Genomic DNA, 25,479 nt, shown 5'->3' with positions numbered 1-25,479 from the left:
GATATCAGTTTATTTCCAAAGAGGAAAAATGTCATGATGTCATTTTGGGTACTCTAGCGTTCTCCTTCAAAGTGGTTTTGCTTGATTCCAGACGGCTTGATGGTGCCTTTAGGCATTTTATGTACAAGTAAACTAAACATATGAGGGGGAGGGTGCTTCCCCCACCCATTGCACAACTACTGTTTTCCTTATCTGAGGGGTACAAATCTGATACTGAGACATTCCTGTATACACGGAGCCTCCCCACATGATTCTGAGTTCTGGATGTCTACAAGGTTGTCTTGTGCAAGCCTTTCTACCCCATAACAAACAAGAATGACAGGTTTCAGATAACCTGCTGTAAAATCTTTATTTCGGTTCAGGGCCTCTGAGAGGAATTTTATTAGGGGGTACGAAGTTTCTTTTGGGGCCACTCCCTTCTCTATTTTCTGCATTTAAGGTCTAATGATCTTATACTCCCTCAGAATTTATCCCTCTGTGATCCATCTGAATATAAATAAAATAAGAGGATCAGAGATGAGAAAGCACATTTAATTTGAACATTCTTTTTCATGTTACAATACAGATAAAGCAAAAGAATTCATGCTGAAACATAGTTCTATATTGCAATGCAGATCAGATTATCAGAAGACATAAGTATTAGTAAAAAAAGTGTAGAAAAACTTATTATTACCTGGCATTGTTTTGTGCAAAAAAATTGAATGCAAATTAAGTGTTTCAGTGATGTTTGATTCAATACTTAGGCTGGACGAATCCACAAGACATTCCTGAGACATGGTAGACCTTAAATAATTCTTAATTAGCTTATGTTTGCTAAATGACCACACTCCAGAAGCTACTGTTGCTGGAATTGTTACAAATATTCTTAAACTCACACAAACATTTGGAAACAGGTAACCAAGTCTGTACTCTAGCATAAATGTTGGATTTCCCCCCTCCAAATTATCAAAATTAAGGTCAGACGGATATTGCTCTGATAAAGTGTTTCTGTCTTTCCCTTTCAGACATGGGGAGATATTTCCACCAGAAACCAAATTCTTCTGCCAGCTGACTAGAAGCATTGAAGTGGACAGTTAATCCTGCTATAACATTGTCTACCAAAATGTAAAACACACACTCCCCGAAGCAGCCCTTTTCTGGAGTACCATCTCTTGTCATTCGTTTCTTCTTAGTCATGTGCCCTTACCCTCTTGCACCCAACTCCATCACATCTACGGAAGAGGTTTCTTTCTATATTTAGGTTTGACGTAACCAATTTGACTTCATTCCAAATGCATCTTCAGTTGTTTCAGAGTTTTGTCAGCTCTGTGAGGAGAGTTTCTATGTTTGCCATGTCAACATCCAGTGTGACTTGGCTAGTTTGGATGACCTTGTTGCAACGATCAACCTTTTACCATCCTTTTTGCCATCTTTTTCACCACCCTTTTACCACTTCCATTGCCATCTGTCTTAATTTATCTTGTTGCTATGTATTATTTTAATTTTTATCGTGTTTTAATATTGCTGTTTATATTGTTGTTAGCCGCCCAGAGTGGCCTGGTTCTTATGCATACACTCCTGGCAGGATGCGGCAGCAGCCAGGGGGTGGGGTAGCCCCTACTTCTGCCATTTCGCTTAGAGTTAGAGCATAAGATCAAAGAGTTATTTTAGCCCATCCTAGTTAAGGATTAGGTAACCACTATCCTATCTGTTTCTCTCATAACATACTGTGTAATCATGCTAAGTCAATAAAAAGAGCCCTTGGAGCGTTGTCGGGAGGCTCTGCTGGTTCCAACAACTGTTGTTGTCTCCTTTGTTCTCTCTCTCCAAGGCAATTAGCTTTTTCTTTGTTTCAGTGATTACCACATGGAAAGGTTTTAAAAAATGAACAATCTAGCTACACAATTCTTGCTGCTTCTACAAAGACATATTTTTTCTGCTTTAATTTCTTTTTTTCTCTTTTTTATTATTATAACACAAACAGACATACAAGACAAACACAAACATATATGCGGGGAGATAATTTCCATATATCCATCTAGCATATTAATCTGACTACATAGACCCTATTACCCTACTAAATATATTTAGGCCATATCCATCTAATATATAATTCTGACTACATAAACCATATTACCCTAATAAACATATTTAAGCCATTATTAGGATCAAAACGTAACTTCCTAGCTTTATAATGATTAACATATATACATTGTCTAATATATAAACTTAGACCTATATTGATCCTATATTCAAGCCATTCTTAACTGCATAAACCAACTATGATTCACATATTACTTAGTGTCTTCATGTTTCGGACTTGTCATCAAAACCTTCTAAACAATTATAATCAAGATATGTAAACTAATGTAAGCATTATATGTACTTATCAACCATTTAAGACATTCAGCAAGTAACTTTCCAATTTTTGTTGTATTTCGTAGCTCCATGTATAGACCAGGGATTTCTGATTACTTATAGCCTTGTTATAAAGTCTCTATAAATTCTTTCACCTGCATACCCCTCTATCCAAAACTCATCATAAGCATTCCTAATTTCATCTTTAAGGTAACTTATCCACACATACAAACACAAAAGCTCTAAGTCAGGTCAATACATTTCTCAGAGATCCCCACTTTTGCATGTAAAAAGACATTATATACCTAGTCTTGTCTATATAATCAGTATAGTAATTCACTCATATTTAATCTCTGTACCATAGAAACAAAAGCATCTGATATTATTATTCTTCATTGACCTTTCTAAAATTCATAATTACATATGCTTGTCTACCATTTAGATTCCCACTTGGGCAAAATTGCTCATAGTATGGCATAGACCAGTGCTGGCGAACCTTTTTGGGCTCACGTGCCCAAAATGGGGGAGGGGGAACAGCGGGTGATGGACCCAGACCCAGGTGGATAAGCTGTGGATTTATACCAGAAGTGGCAGTTCAAGGGCGAATCATGCTGATGGACCTGGAGGTGGCGGCGGAAGGGGGAATCCCAGCTGCAGCCGCTTCATGAGGTTTGGCTGTGCAGGGTTGGGTGGGAGGTCGGGGGGAGTAGCGACCTTTGGCTCACATGCCAAAAGAAAGGGCTCTGTGTGCCAGCTGTGGCACGCGTGCCATAGGTTCGCCATCACTGGCATATTCAGAGAAGGAAAGGGTGAACGCAGTGATGACAGAAGGGGTACAAAATCTTGGCTATAATTTAGCCATGTGATTGGATTTGAATGTGGAATGATAATTATAGATGGATTAAATAATTAAATTTGAGAGAAAATGTTTTAAACACGTTCTATAAATGGCACTTCAAAACTGGCAAAAAGGGTGTTAAGAGATTAATTCAGTTTAAAATATTGCCAGCAACTTCGGACTCTCTTCTGTATAGATGGTGGATAAATGACAGAGTAAAACAATTTTGTAGCTAGATAAAAACGATATACATATACACATGTGGTCATAAATATTTAGAGTTATAAGGTTGATCTGGGATTAAAATGGGATAGCTTGTTAGAGATACTATCTGAGAATTTGAGAAGTTCTGTTAAAGAAAACTGAAAAATGTTTTTTGATTGAGCCCAGGAATAAACATGAATAGAGAATGTAAGATAGGTTAAAGATTTTAGTACTGTAACACAGTTATGCAGTCAAGATTACATATTAGATATTGTAGTATGGTAAACACTTCCCTGCATGTATGTTTTGCATGTGTTGTTTGTTTGCTTGTTATATAATTTTTTAAAAAATTGCATCCCTAAGAATTTTGCAAGCTGTAGCCCCTGACGCTATGCCACTGCATACAGATTATAAAACAGGGGTGAGCAAAGAGAGGCCCTGTGGTGGGTTGTGGTTTTGAAGGACGTTTTTGCAGCTTCCACCCCCAACTTCCTTTGAGCTGTGACTTGCCTTCTGGAGAGGTCACACACCCCTTTGGCATTGTTTAACAAACTAAAACAGTCCCTATACGTTTCTTTCTTTTGCCTCCACTTTGGGTTAGCATTTGTTGGCAGTTTGTGCACCCCATGGAGGAACTCCAGGGCAGAAAATTGGCCCTTGGGAATGACCCAAGATGGACCCACCCTCCCCGGCCGGAAGAGAAAAGATGTATACTGAGCAGAAGAACATGCTTCCAGTTCTGCTTCTCTCGTGCCACCTTCCACTGGCAGGCAGTCCGGTTTCTTCCTTCCCTCCAGAAATATCTCAATTCTCAGTTTATCCTTCGTAGTGGAGAAATTCCTCATTTATCAGTCTATCAAGTTGTTTCAATGGCAGGTGTTCCTTTTCTCACTTAGATTCATTTATGTCCTTGGGTGTGGCATTTGGGCATACCAATTCTTTTTCTCCAGATTTCAGAAATGTTCCCTTTTTGGAGCACAATTCCCGGAATCCCTCTAAGTTGAAAGTCCAAATGAATCTAGAATTTATTTATTTATTTATTTATTTATTTATTTATTTATTTATTTATTTATTTATTTCCTATTGTGGGCACATCACAAGAGTCTCTGGAGAAGACAAAAATGCTAGGGAAAGTAGAAAACAGCAGGAAAGAGGAAGATTAAATATACGATGTATTATTCCCAAAAAGAAGCCATAGGTTTGAGTTTACAAGAGCTGAGTTGAAGACAGATTTTGGAGATTGCTCATTTATGGGGTCCCCTTAAGTCAGAGGTGACTTCGTGGCCCATAACAACAACACAGTATAAAAAAGGAACGCTCACCTTCTCTGCCTTCCCTTGCTCTGTACTTCAAGATCCCCATTCCACATTTTCCTGAATATATGAAGTTGCTTTTGTCTTTGTCCTTTTTTGCATCACCTATGAGTTTTAGAAGAGAATTATTTGAACAGCGGTGGGACTTGTTTGCAAGTCAGATTCACTGAATTGGACACTAGTTAAAAATTTATTTTAAGAACTAGGTATTCACAAGGCAACCAAACATCAAATAAATACACCCTAGGGCTCAAAGTGCTCCTTCTGATACCATCAAAGGGAGGGCAGTGTCTCTAGCAAAATACAGACTCCGCTGTCAATAACTCCAGTGCATCTTGACAGCAGCAAAGAAGAATGAGTGTTACAGAAGACACAGAAACTATTAGAACCTTGTTTCGGCAGCAGCATGGCTTTCTCATGTCAAAGGTAGGAGCCACGGGCAATCCCCATACAGATATTAAAGCCTGCAATGACTTTTAAAGCTTCAACTTGTTCGTGAGTGTCTGGAATTAAAAAAACAACAACTATTTTCTGGAAACAATTCATCAAATATTAGCAGATGATTTCTCTTGTTCAAATGTTGGCTAGTTCTTGTTCTCACTGCAAGTGAAGTCAGAATGAAGCAGACAGGAATACCGCATAAAAATGTTGTGCTTTTTAAAGGGCACCGGAGAAAAATCTTTGAGAATTAAGCACTAACTAATTCATGTTGCTTCGCGAAGGCTCTGAAGCATTTTGACCCCCATTACTTTTGTCATTCTACTGTTTGTGTAGAGTGGGCTTTAATTTGCACTGTTATCATTCAACAGGTAGGCAGATTTTAAAAAAAAATATCACAGGAGTCCTATCCTGTCAAGAACTGAAACTTCATATAGCAGTTCCATTGAAGATTTCAGTAACAGCCTGATTGGAACGGCTTTGTTTTGAATAAGGCCCACCAGGACACCCCAAACACAGTAATGGACAATACGCTCCCTGGCTTCCTTCTTCCTTCAGAAACGTCTGCATTGCTAGCATTGCATTTATTCACTTCTGCATGGGCACACACATTTTAAAATAGATAAAAATTTAAAGATTGCAGTAACCGTCACTTTAGTCCCTACGTTATTCCAACTTTCCCCCCAGATTATGTTCACTGCCTGTGAGCTGGGAGTATTTGATCTGCTCTTGGAGTCGGGAGAACCCCTGAGCTCAGGGGCCATTGCTGAACGCCTCGGTACCAGCCCCAGTGGAACGGAGAGGCTGCTGGAGGCCTGTGTGAGCTTAAAGCTCCTGAGGATGGAGAGGAAGGACAGTGAAGGTAAGCATGCTGGGAGGCGGAAACGGTTCAAGTTGCTTGTTTGTTGGTGAAATTCGAGTTGATTCAAGTTGATTCAAGATGAGCCTCATGGCGCAGTGGTTAAACCGCTGTACTGCAGCCAAAACTGTGCTCACGACCTGGGGTTCAATCCCAGGTAGCCGGCTCAAGGTTGACTCGGCCTTCTATCCTTCTGAGGTCAGTAAAATGAGTACCCAGCTCGCTGGGGGGGGGGGGGAATGTGTAGCCTGCATAAGTAACTTGTAAACCGCCCAGAGAGTGCTTGAAGCGCTATGGGACAGTATATAAACAGCACACTTTGCTTTTTTTTTTTTTTGCTTTGTTTGTTGGAGAAAATTTGTGTTTTCAGCTTGTCAACAATCTATGATCAAACTTTTCCCAAGGTTTTATAGCATCTTCTCTCCTTTCCTTTTATTTTCAGGCCTTTATGGTAACACAAACCTTGCTAATCTCTATCTTGCTAAATCAAGCCCAAAGACTCAGTATCATTACCTGAAGTTCTACTCGGAAGTCACCTATCCAGGTCTGCAGTTCTTGACTGACATTGTGAGGTGAGCAGGTTAATACAAACACAGAACAAGCCACACAGGACCATGTCAGTGACCAGAGGTATATTCCTGAGTGAGCTAGGGAGGTTTCCCTACTAGGGCTGAGTTCCAATTGCTAGTCCCAAATTGTGGAGACCCACAGACTCCAAGGAAGCTAAGTAAGTATTTGGCCATTGACTCAGGTGGGCTTCTAAATGTTGTGCATGGAATAGCCACATTTAGTTGGCTTAGTTTTTGCAGAACATCTACAGTGCATCAAAATCACCAAAGCACTGCTTGGCTCCATTTCCTGGTGGTTTTTAGTTTCTTTTCTTGGATCAAGAAAAATAATATAAAATGAGCCACTAACAGAACGGCATAATGTCTGCAGGTATGGATTATTCAGGACACTGCTTTTCATGGAAATCTTTCTGGTGGCTGCCATTTTATCATTCAGGGCTTTTTCTTAAATGTTTTTTTTTTAATTTTGATAAATTAATTTTCTGGATATTTATATTATATGCAAATTAAGTACAACTTAAAGGTAAGGGACATGGTGGCGCTGTGGGCTAAACCGCAGACGCCTGTGCTGCAGGGTCAGAAGATCCGGCAGTTGTAAGATCGAATCCACGCAACGGAATGAGCACCCGTCGCCTGTCCCAGCTCCCGCCAACCTAGCGGTTCGAAAGCATGCAAATGCGAGTAGATAAATAGGGACCACCTCGGTGGGAAGGTAAACAGCGTTCCGTGTCTAAATCACACTGGCCATGTGACCACGGAAAGATTGTCTTCGCACAAAACGCTGGCTCTATGGCTTGAAGAGTGGGATGAGCGCCGCCCCCTAGAGTCGGACACGACTGGACAAAAATTGTCAAGGCCAACCTTTACCTTTACCTTTACCTTAAAGTGTAAGTGTTATAACACGTTAGTTGCTCCAGAACACAAATACTACTACTTTTCTTACAACATTTGCTGCTTATCTAAAATTATTTTTATGCAATTTGTTGACTCAGACGTTAAGGGCAACCTCCCAATACCGTTAAATGAGTCCCTCTTAAGGGTAAAGGGTTTTTAAACATTACTTCTCAGGTGAGATGGATCTTAACCTTCTACTCTTGCTGTGGCTATGATATACCCATTGATATGAACGGAATACAGCACGATAGACACATCACAAAACTTATGTGTTCCAAACAAAAAATTTCAATTCTGTTTCATCCACCCTACCTAAGGAGTTGGAAAGCAGGGCAACCGATATTTCTGCAACTCTGCAGTATGTTATTCTGAATGGGCTTTGCATGGTCGACTGAAAGGATGGGGTTAGGGTTAGGGGGAATCTTTCATACATTTAAATACCACTGTGCATTATGATATCTGATTTCAAAACTGTTGTATTAAACTTCAGTTGGTGGTTCTAAAAAGTGCTGTTGGAGGTGGGAGAAGTGTGTGATATTGTATTTGATATATAGGCTGTCTATTTTTCCTTTTATTAATGCAAATCATCTCTTTCAGGGAAGGAAAAGGACTATTTAAGAAAACACATGGCATGTTACCAAACAGTTGTTTTGCGGCTTTGTACAGGTAAAAAGAGCAATTTTTTATATTGTTTTTGAGAGAATGGTCTAAATGTGGAATCACATCACAATTAAGCTATTCTATGCCCTATAACTCAGAAATCTGCACATGCTCAAAGATCTACACAAATATTGCCACTTGCTTCAACAGAGAGATCCATTTTCGTATAATTTTACATATATGGCTCGTGCCCCACCCTTGCCATAAGGTGGTTGAATAACACTTACCAAGACACCTCGTTCCAAACTCCAGATCAGACACAGGTTTACCATTTTTTTAGAAGAGGTGAAAGAAATTCGTTTCTCATAGCACGTTTCTGTCCTTGTTTCCCTGCTTTGCATGTAGTGTGCTTTGTTTTGTGATTGGTAAGTGGACCTTAAACACAGACTTGATGGCTGAAAATGTCCCAGTCCTGATTTCATTTCATTTTCCTCATCCTTGTTTATATTGAATTTTGATAGTTTTTTCTTCCCATATCAAAATTCATATACATTTTGGTGCATTTTTCCTAAACCGAGCACTTATTTACACATTAGGTAATGTATACATTTTCTCCATTGATTACAGCATGTTTCTATGTGGATTCTTCAAACTATTTTATCCAGTGCTATTCTTTTTCATCCCTATACTGAGTCTCTATATATAGTCCGCAGGTTGCAGGAATTAGCTGTACATCAGATTGTAGGAATGTTATCTGCCTTGTTCTTTTCAATTCTTAGATCAGAGGAAGAGTTGCAAAGATTCTCTGATGCCATGAATGATGCCTGGAATTTGTATGGTAGAGAAGTGATGTCTGCATTTAATCTTTCTCAATTCCCACTCATTTATGATCTGGGAGGTAAGTAGCATAAATTCTCAGCTGCCTTCCTTTGCAGATAACTTGAAATCATATTATTATAGTGGTTGGGGGGTGTAGGATAACCACCCTCCCCTTTTACCCTACTTCCTTGTGAATCTTTTGTTGTAAAAGCTGCATCGCATTAAAAACCCAGACTGAGTTGGCCAATCATTGCTCAGGAGTTTCCCTTTATTATTGCTCTTTAATGTCTGTGAAACAGCTAGATAGTCATTGATTCGGTTTTCTACTCTGAAGTTTTACAAAAGGGTGTTTTGAAAAAAAAAAACACGAAATGCACAACATCATAACAATTTTGTAAAATTTTTACATTCTGTTCTTTCTTTAAGGGGGTAGTGGCACCTTGGCTAAGGAATGCGTCTCCTTATATCCAAATTCTATGGTGACTATTTTTGACCTTCCTAAAGTAGTGGAAAGAGCAAAGAAGCAACCTATGTCCTCAGACAAAGGCCAGATTACATTCCAGGAAGGTAAAATATGGTTTCTTCTGAGATCTTATCTTTGTTTAAACTGTAGGTAATGTTTGCCTCAGCCGGAATGACAGCAGTCCCCTACTTCATTGTGATGTGTGATTTCCAAAAGGTAGACCAAATTATTCTTCTTTGAAGGGCCAAAACAGACCATATGTTCAGCACAGCATTTTGCAGAATGGCTCATCCAAATGGTGAAAAGCCATAATGCGATTTCTCTCTCCTACCTTGCATTTTGTATGGTTTGTTTGGAAGGCAAACCCAAACTTAATCTGAAAGCCTGATTGCTACGGCATGTCCCTACATAGTGGGAAAATGGATACATCATGTTAAGTGTCCACCCCTGTTATCAGCAGCATGGTTGGCCCTAAAACAAAGTACTTAACTCAACTGTGCTGTGCCTGTTTCATTACAGGGGACTTTTTTAAAGACCCGGTTCCTGAAGCTGACCTGTACATTTTGGCTCGGATTCTGCATGACTGGGAGGATGAAAAGTGTGTGCAGCTGCTAACCAAACTGCACCAAGCCTGCAGGCCTGGTATGTCTATTTCCACTGCACCAAAATAGCCTTGAAAGCGTTGTGCTTTGCCTTGATGCCTCTGTGAACTGCTTTTCCATTAGCTCACAGTAGCCTCAGGTATCTCGACTCAGCACAATAATAATCATTAAGGTCCTTCTCAGACCATTTCATCCATTGTAACTGGCAGGGTTTCAGATCTGAGTCTTTCATGAGCTTTCCTGGAGGGATCTGGTATTGAACTTGGGGACTTTCCACGCAACGCACGAACTTCTATGATAATCATGCACGGGACTCTTGAAGGCCTCCTTGGTTTTTCTAATGTCTTTCTGAAGTCTGTAAGGTGAACAGAGGTATAATAGAAGTCAAACATGGAAGAAATCCAGGGGAAAAGTCTTTTCAGACACGGTATTTGAGAACATAGGTAGTCCAAAGCCCTATTCAGGCCTTACTTGCCTGGTTCTTGGCAACACATTTACAGAGGAGTTCCTATGCCTTCCCTTCTCCCTCGTGGCATATTCTATCTGGAATGAAATGTGTCTGAAGAGGAACGGTTTTGCTTACATCTATGCTGTACTGGCAAGCGGGAAAGCTTAAAAACTGGGGGTCTTATTTGCATGGAGAGTTTATTCATGAGTAGGAATTATAGATGGACACAAACCACAGTTCGGCCCACCTTGGTGCAGAGCCCAGAAAAGCGTTCTGCTGGTCCCGTGCGCTCTCCTCTTCCGCCTCTTCTGCACTTGCCCATTCCCTGGGCGAAGCACGCTACCCTCTCCTGCCTCCTCAACGCGGCTTCTGCCTGTCTCTACTAGGAATAATTCTTCTTCAGACAGATCATTCCTCACATATCATGGAGAAACCAAAGGAGAGGAGAGTACTAGGCAATCCTCTCTAGGAATGCTGCTGAGAACCATGTAAATAATGACTGTGACTATAATTTTGTACTCTTTTGGAAGTTTTTTTCTCCCAATGTTTGATGAGTATGGACTTCCTGTGATTACTCAGTACCACTCAAAATTCTTTCAACAGTTGCTCATATCTGAGCCATGTTCCGAATGAAGCAGAAATCAAAAGCAGTGCATACAAGAATGGGACATTGTAGCTTTCATCTATATTAAGATTGTGTCTATATGCAAACAAGAGTATGAAGGGTGTTCCTGTATTGATTTTGTCCCATTCAATTTTTTTTTTAAAAAAAATCAGTGTACTTTTCTCCCATGGAACATCATATTCATTAAAGTTGAGCTGGTCACTCAACTGTAATAAAAATTTGTAAATATTCAGTAGCGTTGCCAGATGTTCATGTTCAGCAACGTAATTCCTCTCTCTCTTTCCTTCCGTAAATAAAGGGCTAGCTCTTTGAATGGTAGAAAAATAAAGATATCGGTCAGTCTGTCTGTCAAATGCTAGTGTAAAGTTCAGGGTGTATTATGTGCTTGTATGCTCAAAATTCTCGAGTGTGGGAATTAGAGCAGCCCTAGTTGTGTAAATTGTGTAGTTCTATTCTGGTTCACAGACAGCACATCTCCAATGACATAAAAATCAAGTAAAGGCAGAGGAGTGAATATCTACAAGCAACGAAATAGTGGGAGATCTGATCCATAATTATCACTCTATACCATTTTACCAGCATGGGGGATCCTCGTTGCATGTCGGTGTCAACTGGGTTAAACTACACTCCCTTTTATTTGGTCATCTAATCCCCACTTTTTTGGAACAATCAAGTTGCACTCTTCAAAATACTGTAGAAATAAGCAAGGCTGTTTCATCTGGATTAAATCAGTGAAATGTATATTTTGAAACAGGTGGTGGGGTGCTAGTCATTGAAATGCTTCTCAATGAGGACAGATGTGGACCTTTTGAAGCCCACCTACACTCCATGCTGATGCTGGTTCTCACGGAGGGAAAAGACCGGACCCCATCTGAATACAAGGCGCTCTTCACTGCCGCTGGCTTCAAGGAGATTCAGCACAAGAAAGGAAGCTGCTACAGCATTGTTCTAGGAAGAAAACAGTAGTGTCCTTGCTTCATTCTTTAGTGCGTAAAATAAGCTAAAATAATAAAACCTGTGTCCATAACCAAATGCATTTTTCTAGATATTAGTTTATTTCCAAAGAGGAAAAATGTCATGATATCATTTTTGGTACTCTAGCGTTCTCCTTCAAAGTGGTTTTGCTTGATTCCAGATGGCTTGTAGGTGCCTTTAGGCATTGTATATAGAACTAAACTAAACATATGAGGGGGAGGGTGCTGTCCTCACCCATTGCACAACATCATAGGCATCCTTCAGTCTTGAGAGACTATGGTAGCGTGCTCTGTATGGAGGACTTTGACGCTGTGTCCAAAGCTGGAGTGTCCTCTCCAGAGCACGAAGCCAGGGTAAAATAATATGGAGGATAGGCTGTTACCCAAGCAGCAAATCCCCCCTCTCCACATCACTGAAATGGTCCAATGGAAAGGCAAGAGCCAATACAAGTGGTTCTAGCGATGTCGCAGGAGTTGACAGAATGACACGAACTGCCTCCAGGACTCCAAAAACCTCCAGATTTTGCCTCGAGGGTAACTCCTGAAGCCTTTTCCATGAGTGGATACAGCCACAAGGCTGTGGAGGTTTGAAATCAGAGTTTTCCTTCTCCTAGATGGGCTGCATTCCCAGGCTAACGATTCCCACCTGTCTGGGACTGTTTTCCTTATCTGAAGGGGACAAATCTGATACTGAGACATTCCTGTATACACGAAGTCTCCCCACATGATTCTGAACTCTGAATGTCTACAAGGCTGGCTTGTGCAAGCCTCTCTACCCCATACAAACAAGAATGACAGGTTTCAGATAACCTGCAGTAATTTTTTTATTTGTGTTCAGGGCCTCTGAGAGGAATTTTATCAGGGGTTATGAAGTTTCTTTTGGGGCCACTCCCTTCTCTATTTTCTGCATTTAAGGCCTAATGATCTTATACTCCCTCAGAATTTATCCCTCCATGATAAATCTGAATATAAATAAAATAAAAGAGGATCAGAGATGAGAAAGCACATTTGATTTGAGCATCTTTTTAATGTTACTGTGACAACCCCAGACCTACTGGAGTATGCCACACTCTAGTTATGCTGCCACCAACCATTCCGTATAAGAAGTCACACAGACCAGGAATGGATTTTTAACAAACAAAAGAACAAGGTTTATTTAAATAACAAACAGGGTAAATAAAAAGATCAAGTAAATAAGATACTGTAACGTGGCTTAGTCTCAATCATACATACATCAGATTGGTTCACACAGAACCCTTTAAAGTAAAGCACAGACCCTGAACCTATCAGTTCTGGCTACCTATAAAGAAACCTGAACCTATCAGGTAGGTACTGACTGACACACAGTTGTACCCAGTCTGACACACAGACTCCAACTCCTCTCTCCCCACACAAGCTCCAAGCATATATATACAGTACAGCTCCTCCCCCTGATGTCCCGCCTTCCACTCCCCATAGGATGGAACTTTCCCTCCAAACCCATGACAGACAGGTACCATCAGTGCTGTATGTAACAGTTACAATACAGATAAAGTAAAATAATTCATGCTGAAACATAGTTCTTTATTGCAATGCAGATCAGATTATCAGAAGACATAAGTATTAGTAAAAAAAGTATAGACAAACTTATTATTTCCTGGCCTTGTTTTGTGAAAAAAAATTGAATCACAGCATGCAAATTAAGTGTTTTGGTGATGTTTGATTCAATTCTTAGGCTGGATAAATCCACAAGATGTTCCTGAGACATGGTAGACCTTAAATAAGTCTTAATTAGCTTATGTTTGCTAAATGACCACACTCCAGAAGCTCCTGTTGCTGGAATTGTTAATATTCTTAAGCTAACATACACATTTGGAAACAGGTAACCAAGTGTGACGGACAGTCCAAATACCTAGCCTGTCCATCCCAGTAGAACACTGATGTGAGAACCAATGACAGTACAGGAGGGTGGAATCAGGATAATAAAAGGACAGAAAGACAGTTATAATCAGTCAGAACTAGTGAGGAGACAGTTTAGGCACTTAGGGCCATGGTTGTGTTAGAGAGAAGAGTAATAGAGAGATAGAGAAAGAGATAAGAATAGAACAATTCTTATTCTTTTATGTGGTTAAGATTGGACACAGTTAAACGTGTTAAGAAATAAATAAATAGTTGAATATTAAATACACTTAAATACCTTGATTAAAGTGAATCTACATAAGCAAACGTACAGTAAATGTAATCAAAGCCACATTTATTGAATGAAGAATAAAAGACCATCCATGATTTTCTGTATAGGATTTACATACAAACACATAAATAAACATTGTTATATTGGACAACACTGATCTAATAGTCATATTTGGTATAGAGAGGGACAGATCCTCTGGTGGCAGCAAAAAAGGGTGAAAAGTACATGTCATGCCCAAAAGGGAACCTGGGTGTGTAGAAAATAAACAAGGGAACTGGGTGTGTGTGACATAAAGTGGTGAGCAGTGGTGGGATTCGATGTGAAAGAAATCCAGTAAGCCAAAATAAAGAAGAATTTTTTTGGTTCTGGGATTCAAAGTGAATGAATGCCAGTAAGCCAAAAGGAAAAGAAATCCTCTGAGTCTAAGAGACCTGGTTGTCAATAGTCCAAGGAAGGAGTAGGAAACCCTACAGCTCTGTGTGAATAGCTTGTTAGGGACTCCTGATTGTGGAAAGACAAAGGCAGGAAAAGACTCTGAGGAGATTTCTGTAGTTAAAAGTTTACCTCAAGCTGAGAGTGTAAGGACCAAGAAGGCTAGCTTTAGATCCCAAATCTCTGAGAAAGGGAGTGCTGAGGGGACCAAAAGTGGAAGCCAAGGTCTAAAGGAATAGCTGAGGTGAATATAACCGAGGCTTACAGAAGAGAAATATTTCTGAAATAGCTGGGTGGCTGGAGGCTAAAAGAAACAGTGTCTGAGACACGGGGAACAGCAAGGCTAGGTGCCTAAAGTAACAAAGTAGCAACCTGTGGCTTTAGGGGGGAAGCTACACAGTATCAATCTCTTAGAAGAAAAGAAAAAAAAATAGGTCCCTTTTAAAACGAGGCTTGTCTATTTGAATCTGTGAGAAAGCAACCTGCCAACTTAACAAAAATATAAATGGTTAAACATGCCTTCTAAGAGAGGGAAAAGGTTAGTTATGGAGCTAGCAGAGAATCAAACATTACCTCAGGAAGGGGAAATTTCAGACCAAGAGGGCCAGCTGATTATATAAAAGAATTAAGAAACTCAAATTATTATGAGGTAAAATTTGATAATAGAAACTGGGAAAACAGAAGGAAAGAGGCCAGAAATTTCCACAAGAACAACAACAATAATAATTTATTGTCATTGTAAGTATATACACAGTATACCCACACAACGAAATTCACAACAGGCAACTGGAAGCCATTTTAGGGATAGACCCTCAGAGCAGTACCAACAGAAGAATACAGTAAAAGTTTTGAAGGGAAGGGAGAAAAATCCCTTGATTTTGATTAAAGAGAGGAGAAAGAGTGCTTTGGATATGGAGGAAAGGGGCATTTTATTTCACAATGTTTAAAATCTAATAATAAAGAAATTAGTCAACAGAAAGCAGGGGGAATTGAGCCAAAGAAAATCTACTATGTGCAACAACAGACAAGGCAAAATGACAGTTTAACTGACAAAACAGAGAGTAAGGAGCAACTGCCACCTATGGCAGAGATTGTTCAATGTTACTTTATAGAAAACAACACGGAGTTGATGAGATGTTCTGGTGAAAATATTTACATTAATAATACCAAATATTTAGTATTAAGAGACTCTTGTTCTCAGATAACTATATGCCATACAGATATTATTCTACAGGAAGGTATCATTCCAAATGAGAAAATTACAGTCAAAGGAATTACAGTGGTGCCCCGCATAGTGACAATAATCCATTCTGGAAAAATCGTCGCTATCCGGATTCGTCACTATGTGGAACTGAAAAGCCCATAGGAATGCATTAAACCCCGTTTAATGCGTTCCTATGGGCTTAAAACTCACCATTATGCAAGAATCCTCCATACGGCCGCCATTTTCGCTGCCCGGTATGCAAGGAATAGGCGCAAAAACACTGCTGGCGGCCATTTTTTCCGGTGGCCATTTTGGAACCACTGATCAGCTGTTTTTAAAACATCGCTATGCGAAAATCAGTAAGCGAAACAGCTTACTGATGATCGCAAAGCGATTTTTTGCCATTAAAAAGATCGCAATGTGGATTCTTCGTTAAACGGGGCGCTCGTTAAGCGAGGCGCCACTGTACTAAAGAAGTAATTAAGCTACCCATGGCTAAAGTGCATATAAAGTATAAAGAGTGGATTGGTATATTTAAAGTAGCCATTACAAATCAGATTCATACTCCATGTTTGTTTGGGCTAGACTTAACAGAGCATGTCAAAAGTGTTTTAATCACAACACACTCACAGACAGAAAAAAATAGAAAATTCTGATTGTAATAGGGAGGTTCCTGATGAAGATTTAAGTGTAGTCAATCACCTGAACTTGCAGAAGGTGTAGCTGTAATAAAGTCTCAGAAAAAAAGTTTTAAACAAGAACAAGAAATGATTTTACAGCAATATTTTAATGCAGTCAAAGAAGAACCAGTAACCCCTGAATTACCTGAAAAATTTGTAGTGGACAGAGACTTATTATATCGAGAGGTTATGATAAACCCTAAAAGGAGAGGGAAAAGTATCCATAAACAACTGGTTATACCTTTTAAATATAGAGAGCAAATAATAGAAATAGGATATTTAGACTCATTTGAAGGTCATTATGGGGTCAAGTGCATAGAGCAGAGGATAGTGCAAAGTTATTACTGGCCAAAGATGGAGAAACAAATAAAATCATATGGTCAAAGCTGTGACATTCACCAAAGACAGGGAGATCCTGAGTTAAAAGTGAGACCTGAAGCAGCAGGAATAGCTACGAAAAACTTAGTGAAAAACTCTAGTGAAAATTCCAATAGTGAGGAAAAGAAGATAAATAATATTCACTAAGAATATATTGAAAAATCTAATGAGTTTCAATCCACTGACACAGGAACACAGAGAGATGTCTGTAGTTGATAAAGGGGATTGGAATGAGATGAAACAGGTTAAGGGTGGTTTTGTATATACAAGCTCAAAAGGAGGTCAGGAAACACCAAATACAACAATAGAAGAAAATTGGGAAAGTCAAAGTAAAAAATCGGTTGAAGAAGGTTGTAAGGTTATGAAAAAGCCCAATGAAAGGAGTTTTGCCCAGGAGCTAAAGGAGAATAATAACTTGGAGAATGGTTTAAAAGAGTTTGAAAATAATATCCTGAGGGTTCCTGAAAGTCCTGAAAAACTCTGTATGTACAAAGATCTAATACCTAAAGACAAGTATTTAATAGTGTCAGAGTTAAGAATAAAATTGAATATTGGAAAAGAGAAAAACTTAACTGAGATTCAGTAAAGACCATACTATCCTGAACTTACGGAAATGAAAATTTTAGAAGGAGGTAAATTGCAGTTAGCAGAAGTAGTACCTAGAAAAAACAAACAAGGGTATTGGGGTGTGTGACACCAAGTCTGTACTCTAGCGAAAATGTTGCATTTCCCGCCTCCAAATTATCAAAATTAAGGTCAGACGGATATTGCTCTGATAAAGTGTTTCTCTCTTTCCCTTTCAGACATGGGGGGATACTTCCACCAGAAACTAAATTTTTCTGCCAGTTGCCTAGGAGCATTGAAGTGGAGAGTTTATCCTGCTATAGCATTGTCTACCAAAATGTAAAACACACACTCCCTGAAGCAGCCCTTTTCTGGAGTACCATCTCCGTCATTCATTTCTTCCAAGTCATGTGCCCTTACCCTCTTCCACCTAACTCCATCACATCTACGAAAGAGTTTTCTTTCTATATTTAGGTTTGACATAACCAATTTGGCTTCATTCCACATGCATCTTCAGTTGTTTCAGAGTTTTGTCAGCTCTGTGAGGACAGTTTCTATGTTTGCCATGTCAACATCCAGTGTGACATGGCTAGTTTGGATGACCTTGTTGCAACTATCAACCTTTTACCATCCTTTTTGCCATCTTTTTCATCACCCTTTTACCACCTCCATTGCCATCTGTTTTAATTTATCTTGTTGTATTATTTTATTTTTTATCGTGTTTTAATATTGCTGTTTATATTGTTGTTAGCTGCCCAGAGTGGCCTGGTTGCTAGATGGTGCGGGGTATAAATCCAGCAAACAAACAAACAAACTGGCTAATATTTTGTACCACATGGCTGACATTAACAAATAGGCAAACAATGCCATCTATAATAAATCTCCATGGTCTTCATTTCTTGTTTTGGTCATCAAATCTAGTTCTAGTAGGTCTTCCAGTGCTAATTTAATGGCAGGCAAGGGAGTCACAAAAGGCTTTATACATTCAACACGATCTGACCATCCTGTTTCAGACATACCATAAGGACAACAACCAATACAATTTTGGAGTAATTCCCATCACTTAGGACTGGAACGGAACAGGTGGTACACTGTTTGAACTGTTCAGAAAAAGGTTATTGCTTCAGATATGCATTCAGCAGCATAAATTCCACATAAGTCGAGTGTGTGACAACCTTGAGGTGAAAAAATTTCTGTTCTGCATCATTCATTTGTTTGTGCACCTTTGTATTTTTTGGCCATATTTGCCCCATTATCATAGGCTTGTGCTCTACAATCACTGAGAGGAATAGTATGTTCTTTCGATCTAGCAGTTATCCATTGAGCAATTTCTTCCCCTCTTTTGTTGCTACAATCTGCAAATCTGAGAAATCTTTCTGGAATCTCAGAATGCATTTCTTTTAAAAGTACATAGCTCAAAACAAATGTTGTTTTTTCATTATGGGAAAAAATCTGGTGTGGAATCTATTATGACTGCAAAGTAAGTTGCAGACTGCCTCTCAAGCAAAATGCGTTGTTTACAAAATTAGAACATTGAACAATAAATTCATTTTGTGAGCCAGGGGACAGATAATGAACCTGAAGCATCTCACTCCTTTCCTGTGACTCCTTAACACATATCCCTGAAGGATGGGGTCCCACCTGGACAGCAGTTCAATGAGTCCTAAAAAGTTTGCATTGTTTGAATCACCAATTCAATGGGATGAACCAGTAAATGCTAGACCATGTTCTCCCAAGAAGAGTACAACATTGATGATGCATTTTAAAAGGTTGTACCATTTCACATTTTCAGAATTGATTGAATCTTCTAAGACAATGTCAACTCCTGTCCCATTTTCTGCATCTGCAGCTGCCCCTTCATCAAAACACTGTGCGTGATTACCCAAATAAACTGCTCCTTGCTTGGGGGTTAGGTATCCAATAGTTTCTTCTTGCTCCGATTCTATAGGTGAGTTCAATGAAAAAAATGTTGAGGTTGCACTTAATCCAAACTGAAAGAGTGTTTGTTGATCCCTTTTTTCATTTTTTTTAAAAATTAACATTTTATTAATTTTTCTATATATCTACACTGAGCTCATGCTTGTTAAACATTGTGTTACATGGGTTGCTTTTAATTATTTGCTTTTGTGTCTTGGTGTCTTCTTAGTTACTTTTTTTCATTTTCCTCTTCTTTCTTGTCTTGTCTTTTCTGGGCTCTAGATCTGTGAGAATACATTTAGGAGAGATAATTCATAATTTATACTTTTTATATTCTGTAGAGAGCAGGGGAAAGACAGCAAGACAAAAAATAGTAGATATTAAGAATTTTGTAGCAGTAGAAGTAGTGGTTAAATCACACTGATATAGACATGCTATAATGAAAGTATTAATTACACCCAATGGTGGCTGTAGGGAAAGTGGAAGTTAATTCCCCCCCTCCTTTCCTGGCCTAATGCCCTGAGAAAAAAGAAAGAAGGCCAAGGGAGAGATGGATTAATACCTCCTTCTTTCCAAAGTGAGGTCTGCAGAACATGGTTGGAGAGGAAAGGCTTGGAAAAGACCCTATAGCCCAAGCATGACTCCTACAAAATAGCCTTGGTAGCTCCTTAAAGACTAATAACTGTATTCCAGGCTCCAGCGCAAGCTTTCATAGGCAGAGCAATACCCACTTCTTCAGATGCAACAAGGTGGCTATCAATAATGACCCAAAGGGGCAACACAGACTGACCTCTTGCCCTTCTAGAGCCAGTGGCAGTAGCCTCTTCTCTTTACCTCCAGGCTTATGTTCGTTATTTTTTGGCTGAGTCTCTTCTTTCTCATCTGGAGTCCTCCAAACAAAGTCTTCTTCACACCTTTTCAGCAGGCTGGGCTCCATCAATCCTCTTCTGCTTTCCCAGATCTCTTACTCAGCTGCTTCTGTCTCATTCCCCTTGCAGCTTCTTCAACAGCAGTGCTTTTTTTGTTTGTTGCAAAAACAAGGTTCATGAACTCTCTCATATCTTGGCCCCCCAGGCACCCCTCTGAAGCCACCACTGATTACACCTCTACATTTCCCAATACTAAATACAATTATGGATCATAATTTCTCTGAATTACAATATATAAAACTATGTTGGGTTGAAAGAGAAATGTTAGACATCCTTCAGTCTCGAGAGACTATGGTAACATGCTCTTTATGGAGGGCTTGGAACAGCATCTAGTGTGGTTGAGAAGGCCAATTCGAGAGTGAAAATCCCGTCTACACTGAAGACAAATACAATCTGTGCCCTGTCCAGTGATTTTGCTGCTTTTGGGGCTGCCTCCTTGCTTTGGCCTGCTGGACAAGGGTCTCTTCAAATTGAGAGAGGTTGATGCACCGCCTGCCTCCAGGCTGCAATGCTCAGATGCCAAGGTTTCCCATCTGCTGCGGTCCATTCCTACGGCCTTCAGATCCTGCTTGAAGATATCCTTGTATCACAGCTGTGGTCTTAAGAGAAATGTATTCCTCCTGAATCATACTCACAGGCTCCATGGCTGAGGAGGAGGAGAAGTGAAAGAAGCAGGTGGACAAAAACAGACCACATCTCTGGACATCAACAAGACTGGGAGCAAGCAAGCCTGCCAGTCCACTTTATCTAGAACCAGTTGAGGGAAGGGAGGGAGATTTTCTGTGTGAAGGGTAAAGCATGCTATTCCAAAAATTATTAGTAGTACAGTGGTGCCTCGCTTAACGATTTTAATTGGTTAAAAAAAAAACATCGCTATGTGAAAACATTGTTAAGCGAAACACCATTTCCCATAGAGATGCATTGAAAACCGGATAATCCGTTCCAAGTGGAACGGATTACCATCCTTAAGCGAAAATCCCCATAGGAAAAAACGTTAAGCGAAACCCATTGAAATGCATTGAAGCCTATTTCAATGGGGGAAAAAAATTCACAAAAAATTCAGAAAGACTCAGAATAAAGCCAAATTAAGTTAACGAAGGTTTTATTAGGTGCACTAATGATTCCAAGCATTTTAAACATTTTTAAACATTTTAGAATATTTTAAAAATAGCAAAAACGGGGCTGTAAAAAAAAGTTAAGCGAAACAAGGGGACCTTAAACTGTCATCGTTAAGTGAAGCATGGTCCCGAAATCGTTAAGCGAAAATCACTCATAGGGAAAATCGTTAAGTGAAGCACAAGATCACTCCGAAAAAGCCATCGTTAAGTGAATTTTTCGTTGTACGAAGCAATCGTTAAGCGAGGCACCACTGTATTTAAAAACACCAGCAGCAAGGGCAGAGGGAATTCCCAGGGCTCTGGGGACCCCTGTGTAAACTCCGGGTCAGCAGACCCCACAGCAGTGGAAGGGGGGCAAGATCTACAGGAGAGTGGACTTGCAGCAAAGCAGAGCTGGGAAAACCCTGAATTCAGACAGCGATCTGTCTTCATGAGAGTTCCCCTTCTTACAGCATCTGGCTTGGGAGACACCATTTCTGGTGAATTAGGTGCCTAACTTTGCCAAGGTGTGAAGTGTGAAGAAGATTCCTGCTTGACTACATGAACTGTGAGTACTGTAACTGGCCTTTGGTTTAGCATGAGCAAGCACAGATCAAACTCAAGCTGCTGACGTAAAAATAGAGAAGAAATAAACAAAAGCAGTAGAGGAGCAATAAAGAGGAAAAAAGCCACCTAAATTGGGGGTAATTAAGAGACAAATTAGTTGTTACTCAATCTCTCTTTGAAATCAGCCTGGACTGACTCATTAAGCATGAAGATGGACCGACTGCTGCTTTTACTGTTTTATGCCTCCTGACTGAATTTGGAGTACAGGAAGGGGGTGGGAATGGATTTGGTGGATGTGGTGTGAATTGGAGAGAAGACTGAAGCAGAGACGGGCCTGCTGGATTATAAGAAGCAGTATCAAAATATCTGAACTTTCTAAAAGCTGAATTGTTTTATTTTTCAGTGGAAAGTGTTATTCTACAATAAAGCTACTGTATACCCAAGAAACAGAAATGACAGTCTTTAGTCAATGTACAGTTCCATCAAAATTAATAATGCAAGATTCTTTTAAGAACTATATACAGGAGTTTCAAATGAACACCCGTTTTATAACCTGCATACCTAAGGAGACCCCATAAATGAGCAATCTCCAAAATGTCTTGTCTTCAACTCAACTCTTGTAAACTTAAACCTATGGCTTCTTTTCGGGTATAATATATCTTGTATTTAATCTTCCTCTTTCCTGCTGTTTTCTGCCTTTCCCAGCATTTTTGTCTTTTCCAGAGACTCTTGTGATGTGCCCAAAATAGGACAGCCAAGAAAGGGAACATTTGTGAAATCTGGAGAAAAAGTATTGGTATGTTCAAATGCCATACCCAAGGACATAAATGAATCTAAGTGAGAAAAGGAACACCTGCCATTGAAACAACTTGATAGACTGATAAATGAGGAATTTCTCCACTATGAAATGTAAACTGAGAATTGAGTTATTTCTGGAGGGAAGGAAGGAACCGGACTGCCTGCCAGTGGAAGGTGGCACAAGAGAAGCAGAACTGAAAGCATGTTCTTCTGCTCAGTATACATCTTTTTTCTTCCGTCCGGGGAGGGTGGGGCCATCTTGGGTCATTCCCAAGGGCCAATTTTCTGCCCTGGAGTTCCTCCATGGGGTGCACAAACTGCCAACAAATGCTAACCCAAAATGGAGGCAAAAAATTGAAACCTATAGTGACTGAGAGTTCACTTCCAGTTTTAGTTTGTTAAACAATGCCAAAGGGGTGTGTGACCTCTCCAGAAGGCGAGTCACAGCTCAAAGGCAGTTGGGGGTGGAAGCTGCAAAAACTGCTTTCAAAACCACATCCCACCTCTCTTTGCTCACCTCTGTTTTATAACCTGCATACAGTGGCATAGCGTCAAGGGGTCACAGGTTGCAAAATTCTTAAAAAATTATATAACAGACAAACAAACAACTCATGCAAAACATACATGCAGGGAAGTGTGCCCTTACACCACTCCAGGTGGAGGATAAAAGGTCTCATGGTTTATTTAGATGGCCCACGGATAGGCCATAAAGACTCTATCAGGTATGGCCATCTCTGTAGGCCTGAATGGTCTTTGTTATCCCAGGGCAGAGGGGTTTTTGTAAATGTGGGCTACGTGACCATCTTGGAAAGGCATACCTTAAGAACATTGCAGCAATACAAAGTGTAGTAAAGTACATTTGAGATAAGGTACATCTTTTGCGGTATAGATACAGAGCATAGATACAGAGCAGTGTTTATGTTTTGCAGTTACACAGAGAAATTTCCATGAAGTTTCCAAGTGTTGTCAGCACATATGATTCTAACAATTGTATTAAAATACAGTTTCAGTATCCTCCCATATCAAGCTGGTGGCACTTAACAACAACACAGTCCAAAAAAGGAATGCTCACCTTCTCTGCCTTACCCTTCCTCTGTAGTTCAAGATCTCTATTGCAAATTTTCCTGAAAATATGAAGTTGCTTTTGTCTTTGTCCTTTTTTGCATCACCTATGAGTTTTAGAAGAGAATTATTTGAACAACGGTCAAACTTTTTTGCAAGTCAGATTCACTGAATTTGACACCAAACAGTTAAAAATTTATTTTAAGCACTAGGTATTCACAAGGCAACCAAACATCAAATAAATACACCCTAGGGCTCAAAGTGCTCCTTCTGATACCATCAAAGGTACGGCACTATATCTAGCAAAATAAGGACACCGCTGTCAATAACTCCAGTGCATCTTGAGAGCAGCGAAAAAGAATGAGTGTTACAGAAGACACAGAAACTATTAGAACCTTGTTTCGGCAGCAGCATGGCTTTCTCATGTCAAAGGTAGGAGCCATGGGCAATCCCCATACAGATATTAAAGCCTGCAATGACTTTTAAAGCTTCAACTTGTTCATGAGTGTCTGGAATTTAAAAAACAACCATTTTCTGGACACAATTCATTAAATATTAGCAGATGATTTCTCTTCTTCAAATGTTGGCTAGTTCTTGTTCTCACTGCAAGTGAAGTCAGAATGAAGCAGACAGGAATACTGCATTAAAATGATGTGCTTTTTAAAAGGTACTGGATAAAAATTTTGGGGAATTAAACACCGACTAATTCATGTTGCTTCGCGAAGGCTCTGAAGCATTTCCACCCCCATTACTTTTGTCATTCTACTGTTTGTGTAGAGTGGGCTTTAATTTGCACTGTTATCATTCAACAGGCAGGCAAGACTTTTTTAAAAAAAATCACAGGGGTCCTATCCTGTCAAGAACTGAAACTTCATATAGCAGTTCCATTGAAGATTTCAGTAAGAGCCTGATTGGAACTGCTTTGTTTTGAACAAGGCCCACCAGGACACCCCAAACACAGTAATGGACAAAATGTTCCCTGGCTTCCTTCTTCCTTCAGAAACATCTGCATTTCTAGTACCTGTATTGTATTTATTCACTTCTGCATGGGCACACGCATTTAAAAATAGATAAATATTTAAAGATTGCAGTAACCGTCACTTTTGTCCCTACGTTATTCCAACTCCCCCCCCCCCAGATTATGTTCACAGCCTGTGAGTTGGGAGTATTTGATCTGCTCTTGGAGTCGGGAGAACCCCTGAGCTCAGGGGCCATTGCCGAACGCCTCGGCACCAGCCCCAGTGGAACGGAGAGGCTGCTGGAGGCCTGTGTGAGCTTAAGGCTCCTGAGGATGGAGAGGAAGGACAGTGAAGGTAAGCATGCTGGGAGAGAGTGCTTGAAGCGCTTTGGGGCAGTATATAAACAGCACGCTTTGCTATTTTTTTGCGTTGTTTGTTGGCGAAATTTGTGTTTTCAGCTTGTCAAGAATTATGATCAAACTTTTCCCGAGGTTTTATAGCATCTCCTCTCCCTTCCTTTTATTTCCAGGTCTTTATGGTAACACAAACCTTGCTAATCTCTATCTTGCTAAATCAAGCCCAAAGTCTCAGTATCATTACCTGAAGTTCTACTCTGAAGTCATCTATCCAGGTCTGCAGTTCTTTACTGACATTATAAGGTGAGCAGGTTAATGCAAATACTGAACAAGCCACACTAGTGGCCGCCATTTTATCATTCAGTTTTTTTTCTTCAATATAA

At 39.8% G+C, this 25,479-nt stretch overlaps 1 protein-coding gene and 1 long non-coding RNA gene across 2 annotated transcripts; one reads left to right on the top strand and one right to left on the bottom strand.

The window, feature by feature from the left end:
* The first annotated feature begins 70 nt into the window (after positions 1 to 70).
* LOC110085442 (acetylserotonin O-methyltransferase-like) lies at positions 71 to 12,089 on the top strand. The gene is made up of 8 exons (XM_072994502.2): positions 71 to 5,118; positions 5,818 to 5,992; positions 6,432 to 6,561; positions 8,050 to 8,118; positions 8,832 to 8,950; positions 9,298 to 9,438; positions 9,854 to 9,976; positions 11,764 to 12,089. The coding sequence occupies exons 1-8, from the start codon at positions 5,047 to 5,049 to the stop codon at positions 11,973 to 11,975; spliced, it is 1,041 nt and encodes a 346-aa protein (XP_072850603.2). The 5' UTR covers positions 71 to 5,046; the 3' UTR covers positions 11,976 to 12,089.
* Positions 12,090 to 13,106: 1,017 nt separating this feature from the next.
* Positions 13,107 to 23,889, bottom strand: LOC144588139 (uncharacterized). The gene is made up of 2 exons (XR_013543482.1): positions 23,792 to 23,889; positions 13,107 to 19,612 (listed from the first exon to the last, which is right to left on the bottom strand). It is a non-coding gene; the product is annotated as an uncharacterized LOC144588139 (long non-coding RNA).
* Positions 23,890 to 25,479: the final 1,590 nt, after the last annotated feature.

Source organism: Pogona vitticeps, chromosome 3 (assembly GCF_051106095.1).
Source record: "Pogona vitticeps strain Pit_001003342236 chromosome 3, PviZW2.1, whole genome shotgun sequence".
Lineage (NCBI taxonomy): Eukaryota > Metazoa > Chordata > Lepidosauria > Squamata > Agamidae > Pogona > Pogona vitticeps.
This window is presented reverse-complemented; position numbering and strand designations above follow the sequence as displayed.

Coding starts and splice junctions, on each gene's coding strand:
- LOC110085442 (XM_072994502.2), top strand. CDS start 5,047: ATGAGTGTTACAGAAGACACAGAAACTATTAGAACCTTGTTTCGGCAG. Junction 5,119..5,817: donor ATGGCTTTCTCATGTCAAAG/GTAGGAGCCACG, acceptor CTTTCCCCCCAG/ATTATGTTCACTGCCTGTGA. Junction 6,562..8,049: donor TTCTTGACTGACATTGTGAG/GTGAGCAGGTTA, acceptor CATCTCTTTCAG/GGAAGGAAAAGGACTATTTA.